Source organism: Pseudophryne corroboree, chromosome 4 (assembly GCF_028390025.1).
Source record: "Pseudophryne corroboree isolate aPseCor3 chromosome 4, aPseCor3.hap2, whole genome shotgun sequence".
Lineage (NCBI taxonomy): Eukaryota > Metazoa > Chordata > Amphibia > Anura > Myobatrachidae > Pseudophryne > Pseudophryne corroboree.
Window position 1 is genome coordinate 935,424,969 of NC_086447.1, and position 21,730 is coordinate 935,446,698.

The 21,730-nt window shown below is 42.8% G+C and overlaps 1 protein-coding gene across 13 annotated transcripts in view; it reads right to left on the bottom strand.

Annotated features, from left to right (window-relative positions):
* The window catches only part of ESRRG (estrogen related receptor gamma), a 1,264,625-nt gene that overhangs the window by 199,349 nt on the left and 1,043,546 nt on the right, over nt 1-21,730 (bottom strand). For 5 of the 13 annotated variants that reach the window (XM_063919106.1, XM_063919107.1, XM_063919109.1 and 2 more), the window contains one exon: nt 1,128-1,258. The exons of the other annotated variants lie outside the window; for them this stretch is intronic. In XM_063919106.1, coding sequence (XP_063775176.1) covers nt 1,128-1,171 — 44 coding nt within the window. In that variant the 5' untranslated portion in view covers nt 1,172-1,258. The remainder of the gene's footprint in view (nt 1-1,127; nt 1,259-21,730) is intronic. 13 annotated transcript variants of the gene reach the window in all.

The window sequence follows — 21,730 nt, forward strand, 5'->3', positions numbered from 1 at the left end:
AATATATGTGTGTGTGCATCATCTATGTGCACTATGTGTGTATTTGTCATTTGCAATACGTACTGTATGTGTGTGAATTTGCTCTATGCATTATGTGTGTGTATTTATTTGCAGCATGTATGTGTGTGTATTTGTGATATTTAGTGTGTATGTGTGTAACTGTTATTTGTACATTTGTGGTGTTTAGTGTGTATATTTGTTATTTGTAGTATGTATGTGTAACTGTTCCTTGCAGTATGTATGTTTGTATTTATTTGCAGCATGTACAGTATGTGTGTTATTTGCAGTATGCATGCGTGTAATTGTTATTTGCAGTGTGTGTGTGTGTGTGTGTGTATGTATGTATGTATGTATGTGTGTATTTATCTGTGTGTATTTGTAATCTATGTGGTGTATACATACGTGTGTATTTGTTATTTGCCATATGTAAGTGTGAGTAATTGTTATTTGCAGTATGTGTGTGTCTGTGTGTGTGTATTTATAGTCTATGTGGTGTATACATACGTGTGTATTTGTCATGTGCAGTATGTACTGTATGTGTGTAATTGTTATTTGCAGTATGTATGTGTGTGTAATTGTTATTTACAGTATGTGTGTGTCTGTGTGTGTGTATTTATAGTCTATGTGGTGTATACATACGTGTGTATTTGTCATGTGCAGTATGTACTGTATGTGTGTAATTGTTATTTGCAGTATGTATGTGTGTAATTGATATTTGCAGTATATATGTGTGTGTAATTGATATTTGCAGTATATATGTGTATATAAGTGTATGTAATTGTTATTTGCAGTATGTATGTGTGTGTAATTGTTATTTGCAGTATGTATGTGTATAATTGTTATTTGCAGTATGTGTGTATATTTGTAATGTATTTGGTGTATACATATATGTGTGTATTTGTCATGTGCAGTATGTACGTGTGTAACTGTTATATACATACGTGTGTATTTGTCATGTGCAGTATGTACGTGTGTAACTGTTATATACATACGTGTGTATTTGTCATGTGCAGTATGTACTGTATGTGTGTAATTGTTATTTGTAATGTATTTGGTGTATACATATATGTGTGTCTTTGTCACGTGCAGTATATATGTTGTGTAAATAAATAGAAAAATAGTCTTACTTTATCCACTGTTGAGATAAATTGGGTAAATCCCTGGAAGTCATCTTGTTTTAAAATTAGGAATCCAACGAAATGCTGTTATATTATTTTCCTATATTCTCCTTCAATAATTGATCTTTAAATTCTGAAAACTAAGAAAGAAAAGATTCATTCTGTGCTTTCTTGTCCTCCTATCCGCCATGAATACAGATTAACCCCCTGTGCGCTGCGGGATGGGCGTGTACTGTCCCCGCTAAGCTGAACAACGGGGCGGCATGGAGTAACGGCCCCACAAACTGGACGTCTCCTTATGTAAGTCTTCAGCTTAGACGGAACAGTGACAAGTAGCGCCTCGGGTTGCACATAGCTGCCAGCAGACAAGGGGTTAAGCCAACACAGACACAGTAGTAAAAGGCACACAGTACATAAACGCACATCATTATGGCCTAGCAATACAGTACAGTACCCGGTGTGTGCAATGTGCACCATGTGGGGGACACTCTGCACGCAGGGAAACAATCACATTTCTCTCAGACAAATCTGTCGCATTCCTGGCCTTGTATTCTGCCGCTATATTTAGGAACTGGATTCAGCCTTTATTTAGCTGCTCGACGGTAACCCAGGGACGGGTGTATTTGTAACCCTGGATGACATCACTCATATGACCTCACTGGAACTGTCAGCTATCATTCCCTCCACCTGTTATACTAAGGGTTAACCTATGGCTATCTGACTGAGGTCCTCAAAAATGAAAGGGACCGTACAGCTGTAATACAGTATAAAACGTATTCTGTAATATGCACAAAACTGTGGTTCCCACAGTCATTCATGATGAAGTTCAAACCTCAGACACGGTGTATTGTATACGTGCCCTACATCATATAATTCATTAAAACAAGATATATAACACCGATTGTTAGCTTGGCAAAACCACATATAGTGTCCCAGTCCTTGCCTTGTCTGGAATGCATCCCTCTCATGCCCGGGCTGTAGTGAGGGGTGTGTGACTGGTGCCACTGCCCAGGGTGCATGGCAGAGGGGGCGGCTCAGTTACTTGCTTGCTTGCAAAATTATCTGTTAGGTATCAATGAAACTTAAAACAAACCTACAGCATGCCCGGGTACATAGGAAGACACTGGGTGCATCCAGAGATTGCGCCCATTGTCCTGCTCCCCCGGGGTTTAGAGTGTGGTATCGCAAGCTCTGGCGGTGGTGGGCAGGGTGCGGTGACACAAGGTGCCTCTGTCTCATACAGGTGCCATTCAGTGTTTGCTTGGGGCCATATGCAGAGCTGATTGGAAAATTGGCATAATTTGCTCTAAATCAGCAAACAGTATATTTGCAGCTGCTGGCTGAGCTGCGTAGGCTCCACATGCACTGTGTACATTTACACCAGACACACAGTATATCACATATAGGGGATCATTCCGAGTTGTTCGCTCGTTATTTTTTTCTCGCAACGGAGCGATTAGTCGCTAATGCGCATGCGCAATGTCCGCAGTGCGACTGCGCCAAGTAAATTTGCTATGAAGTTTGGTATTTTACTCACGGCATTACGAGGTTTTTTCTTCGTTCTGGTGATCGTAATGTGATTGACAGGAAGTGGGTGTTTCTGGGCGGAAACAGGCCGTTTTATGGGTGTGTGCGAAAAAACGCTACCGTTTCTGGGAAAAACGCGGGAGTGGCTGGAGAAACGGAGGAGTGTCTGGGCGAACGCTGGGTGTGTTTGTGACGTCAAACCAGGAACGACAAGCACTGAACTGATCGCACTGGAAGAGTAAGTCCCGAGCTACTCAGAAACTGCACAGAGAAGTCTTTTCGCAATTTTGATAAGCTAAGATTCACTCCCAGTAGGCGGCGGCTTAGCGTGTGCAAAGCTGCTAAAAGCAGCTTGCGAGCGAACAACTCGGAATGACCCCCATAGGGGGTAATTCTGAGTTGATCGCAGCAGGAACTTTGTTAGCAGTTGGGCAAAACCATGTGCACTGCAGGGGAGGCAGATATAGGCCCTCATTCCGAGTCGTTCGCTCGGTAATTTTCATCGCATCGCAGTGAAATTCCGCTTAGTACGCATGCGCAATATTCGCACTGCGACTGCGCCAAGTAATTTTACTATGAAGAAAGTATTTTTACTCACGGCTTTTTCTTCGCTCCGGCGAACGTAATGTGATTGACTGGAAATGGGTGTTACTGGGCGGAAACACGGCGTTTTAGGGGCGTGTGGATAAAAACGCTACCGTTTCCGGAAAAAACGCAGGAGTGGCCGGAGAAACGGGGGAGTGTCTGGGCGAACGCTGGGTGTGTTTATGACGTCAAACCATCGTCTTGAGGAAGTCCCGGGATACGGGACGAAACGCGTTGATGTCACTCCTTCGTATTGCTCACGGACGCACTGAGTGTTGCCAATCACTTTCACCCGCAGTGGTGCTTCTTGAACCTGCTCAATCAGCTGTGGAGAACTTTTAACCGGAACGCCAGCCCAGCGTATCACTGCAGCACCACTACCGGCTCGCCAAGATCCTACCATCTGCACTTTGCTAGTGCCAACGGCGGACACACGGTAGCTGCTCCGGTACCTCTTGTGCCGCGTCATTGCATTTCCCGCAGGACGGGTAATTATAATCAGCGGCTTCTCCTCTGCACTGGGACGCCAGTAGCTTAGAGGTACAAGAGTTTCTTACATTCATTCTCCAACAGGCTGTACTAACTGTCATTTATCAGTTCCAATTGATACAAAGAGACCACAATCAGGTCTATTGTGGCAACATTGAAGTGACACTATTTACAAACTTTTTATTTCAGTGATCCATTCAGCAAATGTATCAGTGTGCTTGAGCTAGTTTTAAACATTTGTTTTTACAATTGTCTTTTTATTTATTTTGTGTGTATTATTAAATTTGTTTATCAGCAAGTTCCGTGTGAGCTGTTGATTGATTGGAGCAGACACCTATTTATATACTTATTTTTTCACTAAGTACCAATTAACCTAGCTCACTTCAAGCGCAGCACTTGTATATATATTTTATGACGTCAAACCAGGAACGACAAGCACTGAACTGATCGCAGATGCCGAGTAAGTCTGAAGCTACTCTGAAACTGCTAAGTAGTTTGAAATCACAATATTGCGAATACATCGGTCGCAATTTTAAGAAGCTAAGATACACTCCCAGTAGGCGTAGGCTTAGCGTGAGCAACTCTGCTAAATTCGCCTTGCGAGCGATCAACTCGGAATGAGGGCCATAATACGTGCAGAGAGAGGTAGATTTGGGTGCGGTGAGTTCAATCTGCAACCTAATTTGCAGTGTAAAAATAAAGCAGCCAGTATTTACCCTGCACAGAAACAAAATAACCCACCCAAATCTAACTCTCTTTGCAAATGTTATATCTGCCCCCCCCCCCCCCCTCCCCTGCAGTGCACATGGTTTTGCCCAACTGCTAAAAAATTTCCTGCTGCGATCAACTTGGAATTACCCCCATGCTCCTATATTATGCTTGCAAAATTATCTGTTAGGTATCAATGAAACTTAAAACAACCTACAGCAGGAGCAACTGATTTACTAGCAGTAGGATTTCATAAAAGCCAAACACAACTGGTTTTACATTTACAATTATTGCTGTTTTAAACTTGGGGTCAAAACTGTTGAGAATGGGCACCTTGTACTAGCTGCAGCTCTCTGTCTCACCTTGTACTGGCTGCAGCTCTCTGTCTCACCTTGTACTAGCTGCAGCTCTCTGTCTCACCTTGTACTAGCTGCAGCTCTCTGTCTCACCTTGTACTGGCTGCAGCTCTCTGTCTCACCTTGTACTAGCTGCAGCTCTCTGTCTCACCTTGTACTAGCTGCAGCTCTCTGTCTCACCTTGTACTAGCTGCAGCTCTCTGTCTCACCTTGTACTAGCTGCAGCTCTCTGTCTCACCTTGTACTAGCTGCAGCTCTCTGTCTCAGCTTGTACTAGCTGCAGCTCTCTGTCTCACCTTGTACTGGCTGCAGCTCTCTGTCTCACCTTGTACTGGCTGCAGCTCTCTGTCTCACCTTGTACTAGCTGCAGCTCTCTGTCTCACCTTGTACTAGCTGCAGCTCTCTGTCTCACCTTGTACTAGCTGCAGCTCTCTGTCTCACCTTGTACTAGCTGCAGCTCTCTGTCTCACCTTGTACTAGCTGCAGCTCTCTGTCTCACCTTGTACTGGCTGCAGCTCTCTGTCTCACCTTGTACTAGCTGCAGCTCTCTGTCTCACCTTGTACTAGCTGCAGCTCTCTGTCTCACCTTGTACTAGCTGCAGCTCTCTGTCTCACCTTGTACTAGCTGCAGCTCTCTGTCTCACCTTGTACTAGCTGCAGCTCTCTGTCTCACCTTGTACTGGCTGCAGCTCTCTGTCTCACCTTGTACTGGCTGCAGCTCTCTGTCTCACCTTGTACTAGCTGCAGCTCTCTGTCTCACCTTGTACTAGCTGCAGCTCTCTGTCTCACCTTGTACTGGCTGCAGCTCTCTGTCTCACCTTGTACTAGCTGCAGCTCTCTGTCTCACCTTGTACTGGCTGCAGCTCTCTGTCTCACCTTGTACTAGCTGCAGCTCTCTGTCTCACCTTGTACTGGCTGCAGCTCTCTGTCTCACCTTGTACTGGCTGCAGCTCTCTGTCTCACCTTGTACTAGCTGCAGCTCTCTGTCTCACCTTGTACTAGCTGCAGCTCTCTGTCTCACCTTGTACTGGCTGCAGCTCTCTGTCTCACCTTGTACTAGCTGCAGCTCTCTGTCTCACCTTGTACTAGCTGCAGCTCTCTGTCTCACCTTGTACTAGCTGCAGCTCTCTGTCTCACCTTGTACTAGCTGCAGCTCTCTGTCTCACCTTGTACTGGCTGCAGCTCTCTGTATCACCTTGTACTAGCTGCAGCTCTCTGTCTCACCTTGTACTAGCTGCAGCTCTGTCTCACCTTGTACTAGCTGCAGCTCTCTGTCTCACCTTGTACTAGCTGCAGCTCTCTGTCTCACCTTGTAGTAGCTGCAGCTCTCTGTCTCAACTTGTACTAGCTGCAGCTCTCTGTCTCACCTTGTACTAGCTGCAGCTCTCTGTCTCACCTTGTACTAGCTGCAGCTCTCTGTCTCACCTTGTACTAGCTGCAGCTCTCTGTCTCACCTTGTACTGGCTGCAGCTCTCTGTCTCACCTTGTACTGGCTGCAGCTCTCTGTCTCACCTTGTACTAGCTGCAGCTCTCTGTCTCACCTTGTACTAGCTGCAGCTCTCTGTCTCACCTTGTACTAGCTGCAGCTCTCTGTCTCACCTTGTACTGGCTGCAGCTCTCTGTCTCACCTTGTACTGGCTGCAGCTCTCTGTCTCACCTTGTACTAGCTGCAGCTCTCTGTCTCACCTTGTACTGGCTGCAGCTCTCTGTCTCACCTTGTACTGGCTGCAGCTCTCTGTCTCACCTTGTACTGGCTGCAGCTCTCTGTCTCACCTTGTACTAGCTGCAGCTCTCTGTCTCACCTTGTACTAGCTGCAGCTCTCTGTCTCACCTTGTACTGGCTGCAGCTCTCTGTCTCACCTTGTACTGGCTGCAGCTCTCTGTCTCACCTTGTACTGGCTGCAGCTCTCTGTCTCACCTTGTACTAGCTGCAGCTCTCTGTCTCACCTTGTACTAGCTGCAGCGTTCTGTCTCACCTTGTACTAGCTGCAGCTCTCTGTCTCACCTTGTACTAGCTGCAGCTCTCTGTCTCACCTTGTACTAGCTGCAGCTCTCTGTCTCACCTTGTACTAGCTGCAGCTCTCTGTATCACCTTGTACTAGCTGCAGCTCTCTGTCTCACCTTGTACTAGCTGCAGCTCTGTCTCACCTTGTACTAGCTGCAGCTCTCTGTCTCACCTTGTACTAGCTGCAGCTCTCTGTCTCACCTTGTACTAGCTGCAGCTCTCTGTCTCACCTTGTACTAGCTGCAGCTCTCTGTCTCACCTTGTACTAGCTGCAGCTCTCTGTCTCACCTTGTACTAGCTGCAGCTCTCTGTCTCACCTTGTACTGGCTGCAGCTCTCTGTCTCACCTTGTACTGGCTGCAGCTCTCTGTCTCACCTTGTACTGGCTGCAGCTCTCTGTCTCACCTTGTACTGGCTGCAGCTCTCTGTCTCACCTTGTACTAGCTGCAGCTCTCTGTCTCACCTTGTACTAGCTGCAGCTCTCTGTCTCACCTTGTACTGGCTGGAGCTCTCTGTCTCACCTTGTACTAGCTGCAGCTCTCTGTCTCACCTTGTACTGGCTGGAGCTCTCTGTCTCACCTTGTACTAGCTGCAGCTCTGTCTCACCTTGTACTGGCTGCAGCTCTCTGTCTCACCTTGTACTAGCTGCAGCTCTCTGTCTCACCTTGTACTAGCTGCAGCTCTCTGTCTCACCTTGTACTAGCTGCAGCTCTCTGTCTCACCTTGTACTGGCTGCAGCTCTCTGTCTCACCTTGTACTGGCTGCAGCTCTCTGTCTCACCTTGTACTGGCTGCAGCTCTCTGTCTCACCTTGTACTAGCTGCAGCTCTCTGTCTCACCTTGTACTAGCTGCAGCTCTCTGTCTCACCTTGTACTAGCTGCAGCTCTCTGTCTCACCTTGTACTAGCTGCAGCTCTCTGTCTCACCTTGTACTGGCTGCAGCTCTCTGTCTCACCTTGTACTGGCTGCAGCTCTCTGTCTCACCTTGTACTAGCTGCAGCTCTCTGTCTCACCTTGTACTAGCTGCAGCTCTCTGTCTCACCTTGTACTAGCTGCAGCTCTCTGTCTCACCTTGTACTGGCTGCAGCTCTCTGTCTCACCTTGTACTGGCTGCAGCTCTCTGTCTCACCTTGTACTGGCTGCAGCTCTCTGTCTCACCTTGTACTAGCTGCAGCTCTCTGTCTCACCTTGTACTAGCTGCAGCTCTCTGTCTCACCTTGTACTAGCTGCAGCTCTCTGTCTCACCTTGTACTAGCTGCAGCTCTCTGTCTCACCTTGTACTAGCTGCAGCTCTCTGTCTCACCTTGTACTAGCTGCAGCGTTCTGTCTCACCTTGTACTAGCTGCAGCTCTCTGTCTCACCTTGTACTAGCTGCAGCTCTCTGTCTCACCTTGTACTAGCTGCAGCTCTCTGTCTCACCTTGTACTAGTTGCAGCTCTCTGTATCACCTTGTACTAGCTGCAGCTCTCTGTCTCACCTTGTACTAGCTGCAGCTCTGTCTCACCTTGTACTAGCTGCAGCTCTCTGTCTCACCTTGTACTAGCTGCAGCTCTCTGTCTCACCTTGTACTAGCTGCAGCTCTCTGTCTCACCTTGTACTAGCTGCAGCTCTCTGTCTCACCTTGTACTAGCTGCAGCTCTCTGTCTCACCTTGTACTAGCTGCAGCTCTCTGTCTCACCTTGTACTGGCTGCAGCTCTCTGTCTCACCTTGTACTGGCTGCAGCTCTCTGTCTCACCTTGTACTAGCTGCAGCTCTCTGTCTCACCTTGTACTAGCTGCAGCTCTCTGTCTCACCTTGTACTAGCTGCAGCTCTCTGTCTCACCTTGTACTGGCTGGAGCTCTCTGTCTCACCTTGTACTAGCTGCAGCTCTCTGTCTCACCTTGTACTGGCTGGAGCTCTCTGTCTCACCTTGTACTAGCTGCAGCTCTCTGTCTCACCTTGTACTAGCTGCAGCTCTCTGTCTCACCTTGTACTAGCTGCAGCTCTCTGTCTCACCTTGTACTAGCTGCAGCTCTCTGTCTCACCTTGTACTAGCTGCAGCTCTCTGTCTCACCTTGTACTAGCTGCAGCTCTCTGTCTCACCTTGTACTAGCTGCAGCTCTCTGTCTCACCTTGTACTGGCTGCAGCTCTCTGTCTCACCTTGTACTGGCTGCAGCTCTCTGTCTCACCTTGTACTAGCTGCAGCTCTCTGTCTCACCTTGTACTAGCTGCAGCTCTCTGTCTCACCTTGTACTGGCTGCAGCTCTCTGTCTCACCTTGTACTGGCTGGAGCTCTCTGTCTCACCTTGTACTAGCTGCAGCTCTCTGTCTCACCTTGTACTGGCTGGAGCTCTCTGTCTCACCTTGTACTAGCTGCAGCTCTGTCTCACCTTGTACTGGCTGCAGCTCTCTGTCTCACCTTGTACTAGCTGCAGCTCTCTGTCTCACCTTGTACTGGCTGCAGCTCTCTGTCTCACCTTGTACTAGCTGCAGCTCTCTGTCTCACCTTGTACTAGCTGCAGCTCTCTGTCTCACCTTGTACTAGCTGCAGCTCTCTGTCTCACCTTGTACTGGCTGCAGCTCTCTGTCTCACCTTGTACTGTCTGCAGCTCTCTGTCTCACCTTGTACTAGCTGCAGCTCTCTGTCTCACCTTGTACTAGCTGCAGCTCTCTGTCTCACCTTGTACTGGCTGCAGCTCTCTGTCTCACCTTGTACTAGCTGCAGCTCTTTGTCTCACCTTGTACTGGCTGCAGCTCTCTGTCTCACCTTGTACTGGCTGCAGCTCTCTGTCTCACCTTGTACTGGCTGCAGCTCTCTGTCTCACCTTGTACTAGCTGCAGCTCTCTGTCTCACCTTGTACTAGCTGCAGCTCTCTGTCTCACCTTGTACTAGCTGCAGCTCTCTGTCTCACCTTGTACTGGCTGCAGCTCTCTGTCTCACCTTGTACTAGCTGCAGCTCTCTGTCTCACCTTGTACTAGCTGCAGCTCTCTGTCTCACCTTGTACTAGCTGCAGCTCTCTGTCTCACCTTGTACTGGCTGCAGCTCTCTGTCTCACCTTGTACTAGCTGCAGCTCTCTGTCTCACCTTGTACTGGCTGCAGCTCTCTGTCTCACCTTGTACTAGCTGCAGCTCTCTGTCTCACCTTGTACTGGCTGCAGCTCTCTGTCTCACCTTGTACTAGCTGCAGCTCTCTGTCTCACCTTGTACTAGCTGCAGCTCTCTGTCTCACCTTGTACTGGCTGCAGCTCTCTGTCTCACCTTGTACTAGCTGCAGCTCTCTGTCTCACCTTGTACTAGCTGCAGCTCTCTGTCTCATGCATGGAAATAAAGACCTCAGGTAAAGCGCACTCACATATTACAGAGCAGCAAAGTTAGTGACTATCAGCATCAGTGTTACATATACAATCCTGCAATCACCAGTGGCTCACTACAGCTGCATATACAATCCTGCAATCACCAGTGGCTCGCTACAGCTGCATATACAATCGCGCATTCACCTGTGGCTCGCTAGAGCTGCATATACAATCCTGCAATCACCAGTGGCTCGCTACAGCTGCATATACAATCGTGCATTCACCTGTGGCTCGCTAGAGCTGCATATACAATCCTGCAATCACCAGTGGCTCGCTACAGCTGCATATACAATCGTGCATTCACCTGTGGCTCGCTAGAGCTACAGCCCATCAATATTATCTACCCGTGACCAACCACAAATAATATGCATTAACTCCTCTTCATACGTATGCTGCCTATGTTGGAAGGTCTGTATACTTGTCCTGCTTCGCCGCCATGCCCAAGCACTATCAGAACCGCGGAAATCTTGGTGAACGCATAAGCCTGCGCCACTCTTCTTCGCACTGATGCCGTAGTGTGTGCAGTAAATATCTCACCGCGCTACTTGCTTTTGCGTTGCTATATGTATACCGGTTTAGCAGCAGTATGTTTTTTCCTAGTTGTGACAGTCTAGCCAGATGCCCTGCATTGATTTTCTCTCTCTCCTGCTGCGGTGTCACAGGGGACACAGTATATATTAACCAGCCTGAGTAATCCCCACATCGGTCGTTTAAGATTTTTGCAGAGCAGAATCCTGAGATCTTGAGGACACTTTCTACTAGGGGAAGTCTTATGTAATGTTATAATCACATTTCGTATCATATATATGCTGAAAACAAAAACTTTGCCCCTTTACAAGTGCCCCCTATTTCCTCTAACTGGGAAGGGGTCATTCTGGGGGTATTAGCGAGGGGTTAAGCAGCCGCAGCTGCACAGAGAACTGAACACTGTTTAGTAAACAGGGAATGCAGGACTGTCCTGACTTCTGACTTCTATCTCTTTGAAGATGGGGTAATATGGGCGTGTGGTTTCTGTTTATAGTGTACACTCTGCCACCCTACTAATCCTGCTTTATGTAGTTCACACCTGCTGCTGGCTAGCTGTCTGCTGATAGCTTGCGGTTCCTGCAACACTCACAGCTTCCTAAGGAGACACATTGTAAACTACCCAACCAAACTAACACAACCCCTCCAGACACGCAGCTAGTGTGTAACAGTTTGCAGAATACACAAGACCTCTTCTTTTACGAGCTTCAGAGTTATTCTTAATAAAAAGAGGCACCAGGCAGCAATACTGTAGGTTCAGTAAGATAAGACGGCGTATGGTGAATGCATGGACGCCCAATCTTTCTGCAGATTTGTAGGATTTGTGATGCAAACTGAAAATCTGCAACTAATGAACCAATTCAGATATTGGGGGTAATTCCAAGTTGATCGCAGCAGGATTTTTGTTAGCAATTGGGCAAAACCATATGCACTGCAGGGGAGGCAGATATAACATGTGCAGAGAGAGTTAGGGTGTGTACACACGGTGAGATAAATCTGTGAGATTTTGACTATATAGTCAAAATCTTATGAAAAGTTAGTGCATATCTCATGGTGTTAGGCAGCTTGCGATACAGATTCGATCCCGATGCGCGCTCCCATGGGGTCGGTATCGTAAGGCTAGATAGACTGTGCAGGCAAGTCAATCTTGACTATCTAGTGTACTATCTAGTATAAAGTATAGTCAAAATTGGCACTTAGTCAAAATCGTACATAGACAAAATCTCAAGCACAGATAGTCAAAATCTGTACAATCTGTGCTATCTGGGCTCTGGGGGAGTTCAAGGGAAATCGCATAGTCAAAATCGCACATAGCAGGGATCTCACCGTGTGTACACACCCTTATATTTGGGTGGGGTGTGTTCAATCTGCAATCTAATTTGCAGTGTAAAAATAAAGCAGCCAGTATTTACCCTGCACTGAAACAATATAACCCACCCAAATCTAACTCTCTCTGCACATGTTACATCTGCCCCCCCCCCCCCCCCCCTGCAGTGCACATGGTTTTGCCCATCTGCTATCAAAAATCCTGCTGTGATCAACTTGGAATTGCCCCCATTGTTTGTTGTGCAGCGATTGTGCATGGGCCATCCACATATAGAACTAAACATTTATAGTGCAATTAATGTTATTTTATATACAATGTCTCTGATTCTGTTTCTTGAGTTTGCCTGGGTTACATAAGGTGAAATCACTGCTGCCCACTTGCCGCACAAAGTATAATTGGTTTCTATGTCTGTATCATAGTTTATGCTATTGAAAGGGATGTTAGCTTCCAGTACACTGTGAGCATAACTCTCCCTCCCCCAGAAGCTAATTCCTCCCTAATTACTAAATGTAGACTGTACAGTTTTAGGTGACCCACCCTGCTTTGGGGTTCCCCATTACTTGTCCACATCTTAAAAATAGCAGGAACTCTAAAAGAGAAACCCCACCATTCAGCCAATGAAACAATCAGCATTATGGAGTTGTTATGATAAAACTTGATCTGGGTTCTATTTATAGTTAAAGCAATACAATCGAAAACTTGTGCATAATAAATGCATGCAACATTTGGGGGTTTACACTGATGCTAACGGCACCCAAATCCAGTGAATGAGATTATAGGTATGACTCTGATTAGTGCCACCTAGTGGTAGATGGTAGTACAGTACATACCGTATATAGAAACATTGAATTTGACGGCAGATAAGAACCACTTGGCCCACCTACTCTGCCCTAAACACGTGTGTACACACACACACACACACACACACACACACACACACACACACACACTTACACTTACACACCAGGGTTCATTTTTTAACCTACCAGTATATTTTAGGAGTGTGGAAGGGACACCAGAGTACCCGGAGGAAACCCACGCAAGTACGGGGAGGATATACAAGCTCCACACAGTTAAGGCCGTAGTTGGAATTGAACTCTGAACCTCAGTGCTGTGAGGCAGTAATGCTAACCATTAAACCATCTACTTATCAGAATAGATGTTGTAACACAAATGGCCTGGAAAGTTGTCTTCAATAGCAACAAATGTAACATAAAATAACCATTAGTAGGATAGTTTTTTTTAAATATATATACTGTATATATGATTGTTTGATAAGTATAAGTACACATACAGTAGTATACTTGTTTAGAATTTTATATCTATTTACCATCTATTATCCAATCATTGTAATGTATGATATATTTATTAAACATCCTCTGTCTATCTATCTATCTATCTATCTATCTATCTATCTATCTATCTATCTATGTGATATATACACACACAGTTTATTAATGTGGTGCATACAATATATAAGAAGTATATATATAACAGTATACAACTTGCTATGTCCCTCCCGCTGGCTAACAATCTACAGAACAAACACAGCCTCATGGTTATCTATATACTGCAGTAAAGCTTTTACTTTGCTTGCCGGCCTTTGTGCCTTCATATAACAGTTACATATACAGTATATAAAGATATATATTTCACTGTGTGAAAATATTTGAAAGAAGCTGTAAATGACAGTGGATGCCTGAGGTTCAGTAATCAAGTCTCTTCTAAAGGTTTGACATGGAGTGGGTGTTATTGAAAGGAATGCGCCATAAATCTTGTCACCGAGGTATTCAGTCCCGGCACCTTGTACAGCGCAAACCATTTCTTTATTTTTTTGTAATAAGATGATTTAGTTCCAGTTGAACAAAGCACCAACTTACAGACTGATAGTGTGAGAGAATCAGTGATCACAGCTGTGGGTTCATACCCGCAGTGCTACAAGGGACCGGCCAGGTCAGGTGTTATCTCCTAACAGGGAAATAAAATGTATATGCTCTATCCAAAGCCATAAGTAATAATAAACCACCAACCTACAGACTGATAGTGTGAGAGAATCAGTGATCACAGTTGTGGGTTCATACCCGCAGTGCTACAAGGGACAAGCCAGGCAGGTGTTATCTCCTAACAGGGAAATAAAATGTATATGCTCTATCCAAAGCCATATGTGATAAATAAACCACCAACCTGCAGACTGATAGTGTGAGAGAATCAGTGATCACAGCTGTGGGTTCATACCCGCAGTGCTACAAGGGACCGGCCAGGTCAGGTGCTATCTCCTCACAGGGAAATAAAATGTATATGCTCTATCCAAAGCCATATGTGATAATAAACCACCAACCTGCAGACTGATAGTGTGAGAGAATCAGTGGTCACAGTTATGGGTCCATACCCGCAGTGCTACAAGGGACCGGCTAGGCCAGGTGCTATCTCCTAACAGGGAAATAAAATGTATATGCTCTATCCAAAGCTATAAAGACATATGTGATAATAAACCACCAACCTACAGACTGATCATGTGAGAGAATCAGTGATCACAGTTATGGGTTCATACCCGCAGTGCTACAAGGGACAGGCCAGGCCAGGTGCTATCTCCTAGCAGGGAAATAAAATGTATATGCTCTATCAAAATTCGTAAAGACATATGTGATAATAAAGCGTGTTCATAAAGAGTATCACATATCATTCTAATTATATTACTAAACATATTTAGCAACACTGTAGAAAGATGGCTGAATACGGTTAATCGGTAGATCAGTGGTCTGATTGCAAAACAAAGACAATTCGAATTTTTGTTGAAGAACCCGGTTCAGGTGGGATGTAGTTATGCAACCGGCGGTCCGTTCAAATCACCTTGTTTCCCTATGCGCAAGGCCGCAAAATGTATATTACAAGCTAAATTCTATGCACTGTGCAATGTATAAGATTGTATGCACTCTGTATAATAATTACACTGAAACACTTATGTAGTAGGACAAACAGAAATACAGCATGAAGCAAATGATGGAAGTTGTGATTGCCGTGAGAATCGCTTGGAAATATTGCAATCTCTCTGTAGTATTGAGGCTGTAGGCTCCTCTGAACGGGATTTGCAAAAAGTCTCGAACATTCAGCAATTTAGGGGCTATTACAATTAGCCCAATGTATTTTATATTAAATTATAGTATTACGGAATGTGACTGCTCTTATCTATAATAGAAAAGAATCATGGAAAATATGCAGAGATTTTTACTACAAAATCCCATTATTTGTCTTTTACAAAAGTGGCATTAGCCACCGCATAGGCCGCAAATAACCAGCTGATTTTGGCCTTCCTGTTTGCTGTATAACGTTCCATTGTATTTAGTGATCAAAGTCTCATGCCCACAAATGACTTTATTTAAATTCAAAATAAAGATTTAAACTTAAACGCATTGAATAAGACAAAACCCAATGATAATGAGTTAACAATTTAGGAGCCAGCGCGCACCAATCAAATGGAGCTTCAATATGTCACCAACGTTTCTGGTTTCCAAAAGGTTAAAACTGCAAGGTGTAGTCAGGAGGCCTAATTCATATTATTCACCGCCACGTAGCATTTGTCCTGGCTGTACTAATAAAGCTGGATTAATCATCTCCAAACCAGGTATAAGAAAAACATTGGAACATTTAAGATTATAGAGGCAGGTCAGGAAGAGCATGGGGATGTCAAAGTAACCGCTGATAATTCCATCCTGTGGAACTGCAACACTGGGGTGGGGGAATTCCTTTTCTACTTCAGATATAGAAATTGTGGCCTAAAATAAGTAATAGTAAATCAAGCTACTGTAGTTATTTACTACTGCCCCATGTTCTCTCTATGCATACCTGCCTAACCCGGAGGGTTTAAAGGGCAATGAGGAAATGCCAGTAATGTTGCGGCACCTGCTCATTTGTACATTTTGTAGTCATTTTCATAGTTGGCCAGCCAGGGGTGTCTCCTTAGCTGTGTTACATCCTAGCCATAGTTTACATCTTACCAGAATTAAAATATCAGGCACTGTTGTCTTAATTGTCTTTCGCAATCAAATAAATAACAAAAAGATCTTAAACTATATAACTGATTGTCTGCAGTGAGATCCAGGTCCCGTAGAATGGTATAGATTGTGTATATGTGCACAGCTCTTTGTTGTCCGACATTTTTTTTATCTTTAAGAAATGATAGAAAATGTTCTAATGAATGTCCCATTGCCTGAAGACTAGATACACTGGTGGGCTTCGTGCATCCACAAGTCTTCCGGCTGAGCTCTATAGACGTTTGACCATAGAACTATACTGACGCAATACGGGCAGCTTTGAAGTATGCCGCAGGATAAGGCAAAGTGGCGCATTCTCTATTTGGGTTAAGTGGGGGGCTCATTTGATTACAGAGAAAATCCCAAAAGGGGAACTTGTCTTTTAAACTGTTTTACACTAAAACTTTCTTCAGAGTTGACTTTTCGGTCATGGCTTATAGCTTTGAAGTATGGAGTGACACAAAATGTAATCCACTCTAGTATTGCTTTATGTTATTAATTAAATGGTCTGTAGTTTCAAATTGTTACAGACAAAACTCTGGATTCTCGTACGATCCATACGCTTTGAAATAAAGGATTTTTTTAAAGATAGACACTTGGTCAATTTATCATCCTTGACCATTCAGTTTTCTTGTATTCCCCCTGGTCGGCTGAGTGGGATGGAAAAGAGGCGCAGTGTCTTATCGAATCCTATTGATTCCTGGGTGTCAGTGATCTAATCAAGAGCAATCAATACTAATCCAAAATCAATCAAAACACTTTTTACACTATCATTTATCAAATCAGAATGCAACAGCCACTTCCAAGCATAAAATGAAGAAAAATGAGAAACGCTACAGTGAGGAACGGAGACAAAGAGTAAGTAAGGGAAAAGGGAATACAAACAGCTATATGAGTCAAATAAAACTCTTACATTTTAACTCCTCCATAGCTGCACTGGGCTGGAATGAAAAGGTTAACCAATCTGGATGATTTATATATTACATATACGCTAATCATCCCGAGAATGTCTCAATTCGATTAAATGTTTAAAATATCAGGAGCAAACACAATATCAAAGAATATTGATAACTCAAATGCTTTCAATTTACAACTTTAACAAAGTTATATCTGTAAACAGCGTTTATTATTTCTATCCAGAGTTTGCCGCACTGAAGGGGAGTGCCCGTAATGAAGGGAACTGCCCATTGGCTCGGGCATCAAATTTTGGGGGTAAAATGCAAATCTGGAGAAATCATTCTGGAAATGTCTGCATGAGTGGTGACCATCATCTTAGTAACTCTAGAAATGATAAGAGAGACCCTGTATTTTATAACGTACACTACTATACCAGTATTAAGGTGTATATTAGTTTATGTAAGTGTTGAGAAAGACGCCATTCAAGTTACCTTCTCCGTAATAACGATGCACACCCAGGGCTACACTTAACATATTAGCATGTCAGGTTACATGGACAAATGATTCCAAGGAAGGAGTTATGGGTGCTTTAATGAGGGATAAACTGGGTAACCAGTTATACTCCAAAAATCAGCTGAACAAGAAATCTGCAGTGCAGTATACTAGACTGCAGCGGGAATACAGCACGCAAGCAACTGGCCCCAGCGGTCAATGCGCTAAACTGCAGCAAGTTCCAGCTATAGCAGTACGGCACCAATGCACATGCTCCGGATCCAGTCTAAACATTCTCCTTTGTGGAAAAATAAATGACTTCATAACTCAAATAAGACGATGGAGCGTGCAATTGAATGGGTGTTATGATCTCGTAATAACCTCAACAATCTGCCGTTAATATGTGTCTTAACCTCTCCAATCTTCATGTTTCATTAAAATCTAAACACCTGTATTTTCCATTTCTCAGACTTGTAATACAGAAGCTAACAGTGACTTATATCATGGGAAACTTTCACCACCATATACTGTAACTGGCATAACTAACGCCTTCATGCAGAGTGCCCCTTCGTATATATAGGATGTACTTCTGTAAAGTCACTTACAGTTTTTTGTTAATTAAAAATCCTTTCGGTGGCATTCTCTGCAAGGGCTCGCTATAATCACAATGACAGATAATCACACAAGCGCCCATCTCCATAAGGCACCATTGCACTCTGCTTGTTATTCTAAGACAGGTAATTTACCCCACCAGTCATAATTGTGCTCCACAAAAGATATTACTCTTTAACTTCAAGAAAAGATCAGGGACATCTGAAACATTCACTTCTGGTAATGTAAAAGCATTGGCATTTAACTGCAGTCCCGATAAGACGGTGCCAGTAAAAGTGATTATTCTTTTCTTATTCAAAGCATATCAGCATTTGGAAAGCTCTTTCAATCTTATCAGGTGTATGAACAGCGAATTTACTGAAAAACTGTTTGTTCGGCTTCTTACTCTCGGCGCTGGGTTATCAGATAAATCCAGACTAACTAACTGTATTTATACACAATCATATTTAGAATGGAATCAGTAGTGTAAACTGCTGATAATGCTCGCTGCCAGCTGTACGCTGGGCAGCATTCACATGCCTTAAGGGCAAAAACGAGAAGACACTTTGGATGATGGACCCAAAGATGCCTCCTAAACATCATTATTTAAGGAAATAAAACTTACCTGTCGTGTTATATGACAAGTATTTACTATCGTTATTTCTTATTAAATGGTGCTATCTTGATTAAAATTTGGTACAAAGATTTTTTTTATCAATAGGTTGTGCTATAAAATACACTATATTAGTTTCATTTTAGAATAAATGTGACAACTCAACTTACATTTTAAAATCCTGTTTCAAAAGCAAATCAATCTATATACTATATATAGATTGCAAGATTATCTGGCCGGAAGCATTGTTCCTAGGTGTGCACGGAATTTGTGCTTTAATTAATCATTGAAGCATTAATTAAACACTGTCTGATATCCTATTTATTCGGGATCTTTGTCTATATTTTGCTACATTATTGGTTCTTATTGCATTTCTGTATTTAATTGTGTGTATGTAAATGCCTTTGCGCTCAGGATTAACAGACCGTTCCACCTGCTGTACATCATATTTAGTTGCGATAAATTATTAAGAGCATTTTACAAATGTTTTTCAAATTTAGATTTTTTATTATTAAATTAAACTTATTTTCCTTTATATGTAAGTAGACATAGCTGATGGGATGGCATGCTTTGTCTGTTGCAACAATTAGCAATAACGAGGTAATCTTCGGAGAGAACATCCTGCTAGTGAAAAGTTTCCAAAATTGTATGCCATTTTTTATTATTAAATCAATAGATACCCTAATGCCTATAAAGCACAAACAAATTCTTCCTATTCTAAAATCGTATGGTTTTCATGCCGTCTTACACTGATTCCTTGTTATTGCCAGTTAGATTACAGAAAGTGACATGTTTTCACATTTTCTTCACAGCTATGCTCCTCGGAACAAAACTGCTAAATAACACAGATTTTTTTTCTCTGTTTCTTAGCGCAGCGGTAAGACGACTTGTTAGTTGACATTATCTATAGCATGCCTGATTCTTAGAATTACTGTACAGATAAATATTTGTACAAATCTACCTGTCTTTCAAGGGAAAGGGTGATTAACTTGTGTTGTACTGCCATTGGAAATTTAAGCAAATCAGTTTCAAAAATCGGATGGCTAGTATGAATAAATATAAATGGCAAGAGTTTCTCTTTTTTAAGAATACGGAAGAGTTTTTTATTTATTTATTTTTGCCAATAGGAGAAAACATCTTAGCTCCTCCTAAAATATAGGTGGTTTGTTTTAGAATTGCGTAACAATGGTCTGTCTGTTCTGTAGGACAACCATGGAACTTGCTCAGAGTCCATCTTCACCACTGAAGTCTTGTTAAATTAAGGTCCTACCCAACTGTGTATTATTGTTAGGGGTTAAAGGGCACAAGGTTGTAATGCTTTCATAAATGATGGGAGTCAATTAGTCTATATTTTAGCGTTGCCAAATCTCATAAGAATTTTTTGGGGTTGACGCTGATGTTGGAATAAAATTTCTGATTTACGGAATATTTTAAATAGATTTTTTTTTTTTTTTTTTCTTTTTACATTCCTAATTTCAATTTTGTTTCTTTTCATAGAGGGCAGTAAGGATTTCAGTGTAAACAAGCAAAAAGTTGTTTGTGAGCTGTGTATAAAAATAATAATTTTAGCAATGTTAATAACAGATGGACACTGATCACAAGAGGCCTTATAAGGGCTTAAAGAAAAACAAGGACAGTTAAAGTAAATGTTTGAGAATTATATTTAAAAAATACAAGACAATATATTTATAGTTGCTGGTGGAAAAGGTGAAATATATAAACCTCTACCTAAAAAACAAAACAAAAAAAAATTGTATAAGATGTGGATTAATGCATACAATTGAGAGTTCATTTTTGAAATCCCATCTGATAGGGAATAGCTGAACTCTGAAATAGCTTCAAGCACAGTTCTGTTAATGGATCTCATCGCTTAGGCAAATAAACTAAGAATCTCAGGTACAGCTCCAGATCGGTGAATGAGAATTGGCAGTCACGTGCCCTGCGCATGACCCCAAGACAAATGTTTTCAACGTGAGTCTAATGAATTGGTTTTACAGTAAATGTTATGCATTGCACGCACCTCTGGCACTGAAGGGGTTATTGCATTTTCAGCTTGAAATGCACGACTGCTCTCCTCTGACCTTCTGACAGCAAAGTTAATGCAGTGATTTTTTTTATGTGTTTGGCTATGCAGTGTATTGTGTGCCACTGCTAAAGATTATGATTTGAGGAGTCATGTTCGGTATTTTACCTTCTATGTATTTAGTGGAGGCACCTGACTCACTGCTTATAATATAGTCTTGCAAAAAATAATAATCTGCAGCGGATTTGGTGTTGAGGGAGCAATGCTACTGTACAAATTCTGACCAACCCTTTAGCCTCTCTACATCCTGGTCAATTCTTGTTCCAGCATCTGTGACACAGTGGCTATATGATAGATGGGACAGGTGTCATTCAGACTAATGTAATCCAGTGATTGGCTCTCTAATATGACCTGGCACCACCTGAGCTCAATCCTTTTCTGGTAGCAGAATTATAATTTGCTGCTCTGAAGTCTTTTTTTCACTTATCAGAAATTCCAACTTAACCCCCCTGATTGCTCTTGGGAACGGGATTCTTTGTGTTGTTCGACGAGTACCAACATCTGATATTAACAGGTCACTGTTAGAGGTTCAGTTAAAGTAAACTTTATATGCATGTGTTGCGTGAAAACCCTATTCTCGATGAAAATGACCGTATATGTATTGAAAAATTTGGTAATGTTTTTACAAACCAATGATGTTGTTTTTGAAGGCCTGCATGGAAATTATAAGGTGGACCAATATGCATTTTCTTAATTAATTAATTTAATTGCATAAAAAAATGTTTAATTGCATAAAAAAATGAACACTCTTTACATAGAGTTTACGCAATGTCCATTATGGTCATGTGTTTATCTACGGTATCTACATTATAACTGAAGTAACACAATAAGTAAACCTAATTACAATGATCCTGGGTGCATTATGTTTACAGTAAACTTGAAATCTCATTGTTAAAAAGCTTGTATTGTAATACATGATAAATGCCCAATTGCAATTGAGCTACATAGTTTGAAGTATCACTCTAGCGCTACTAGTAATAAAAATAAATTTTTACAAACATTGAAAATGAACACTGCAGTAGTCAAAATATGAAAGAATTTATTTTTA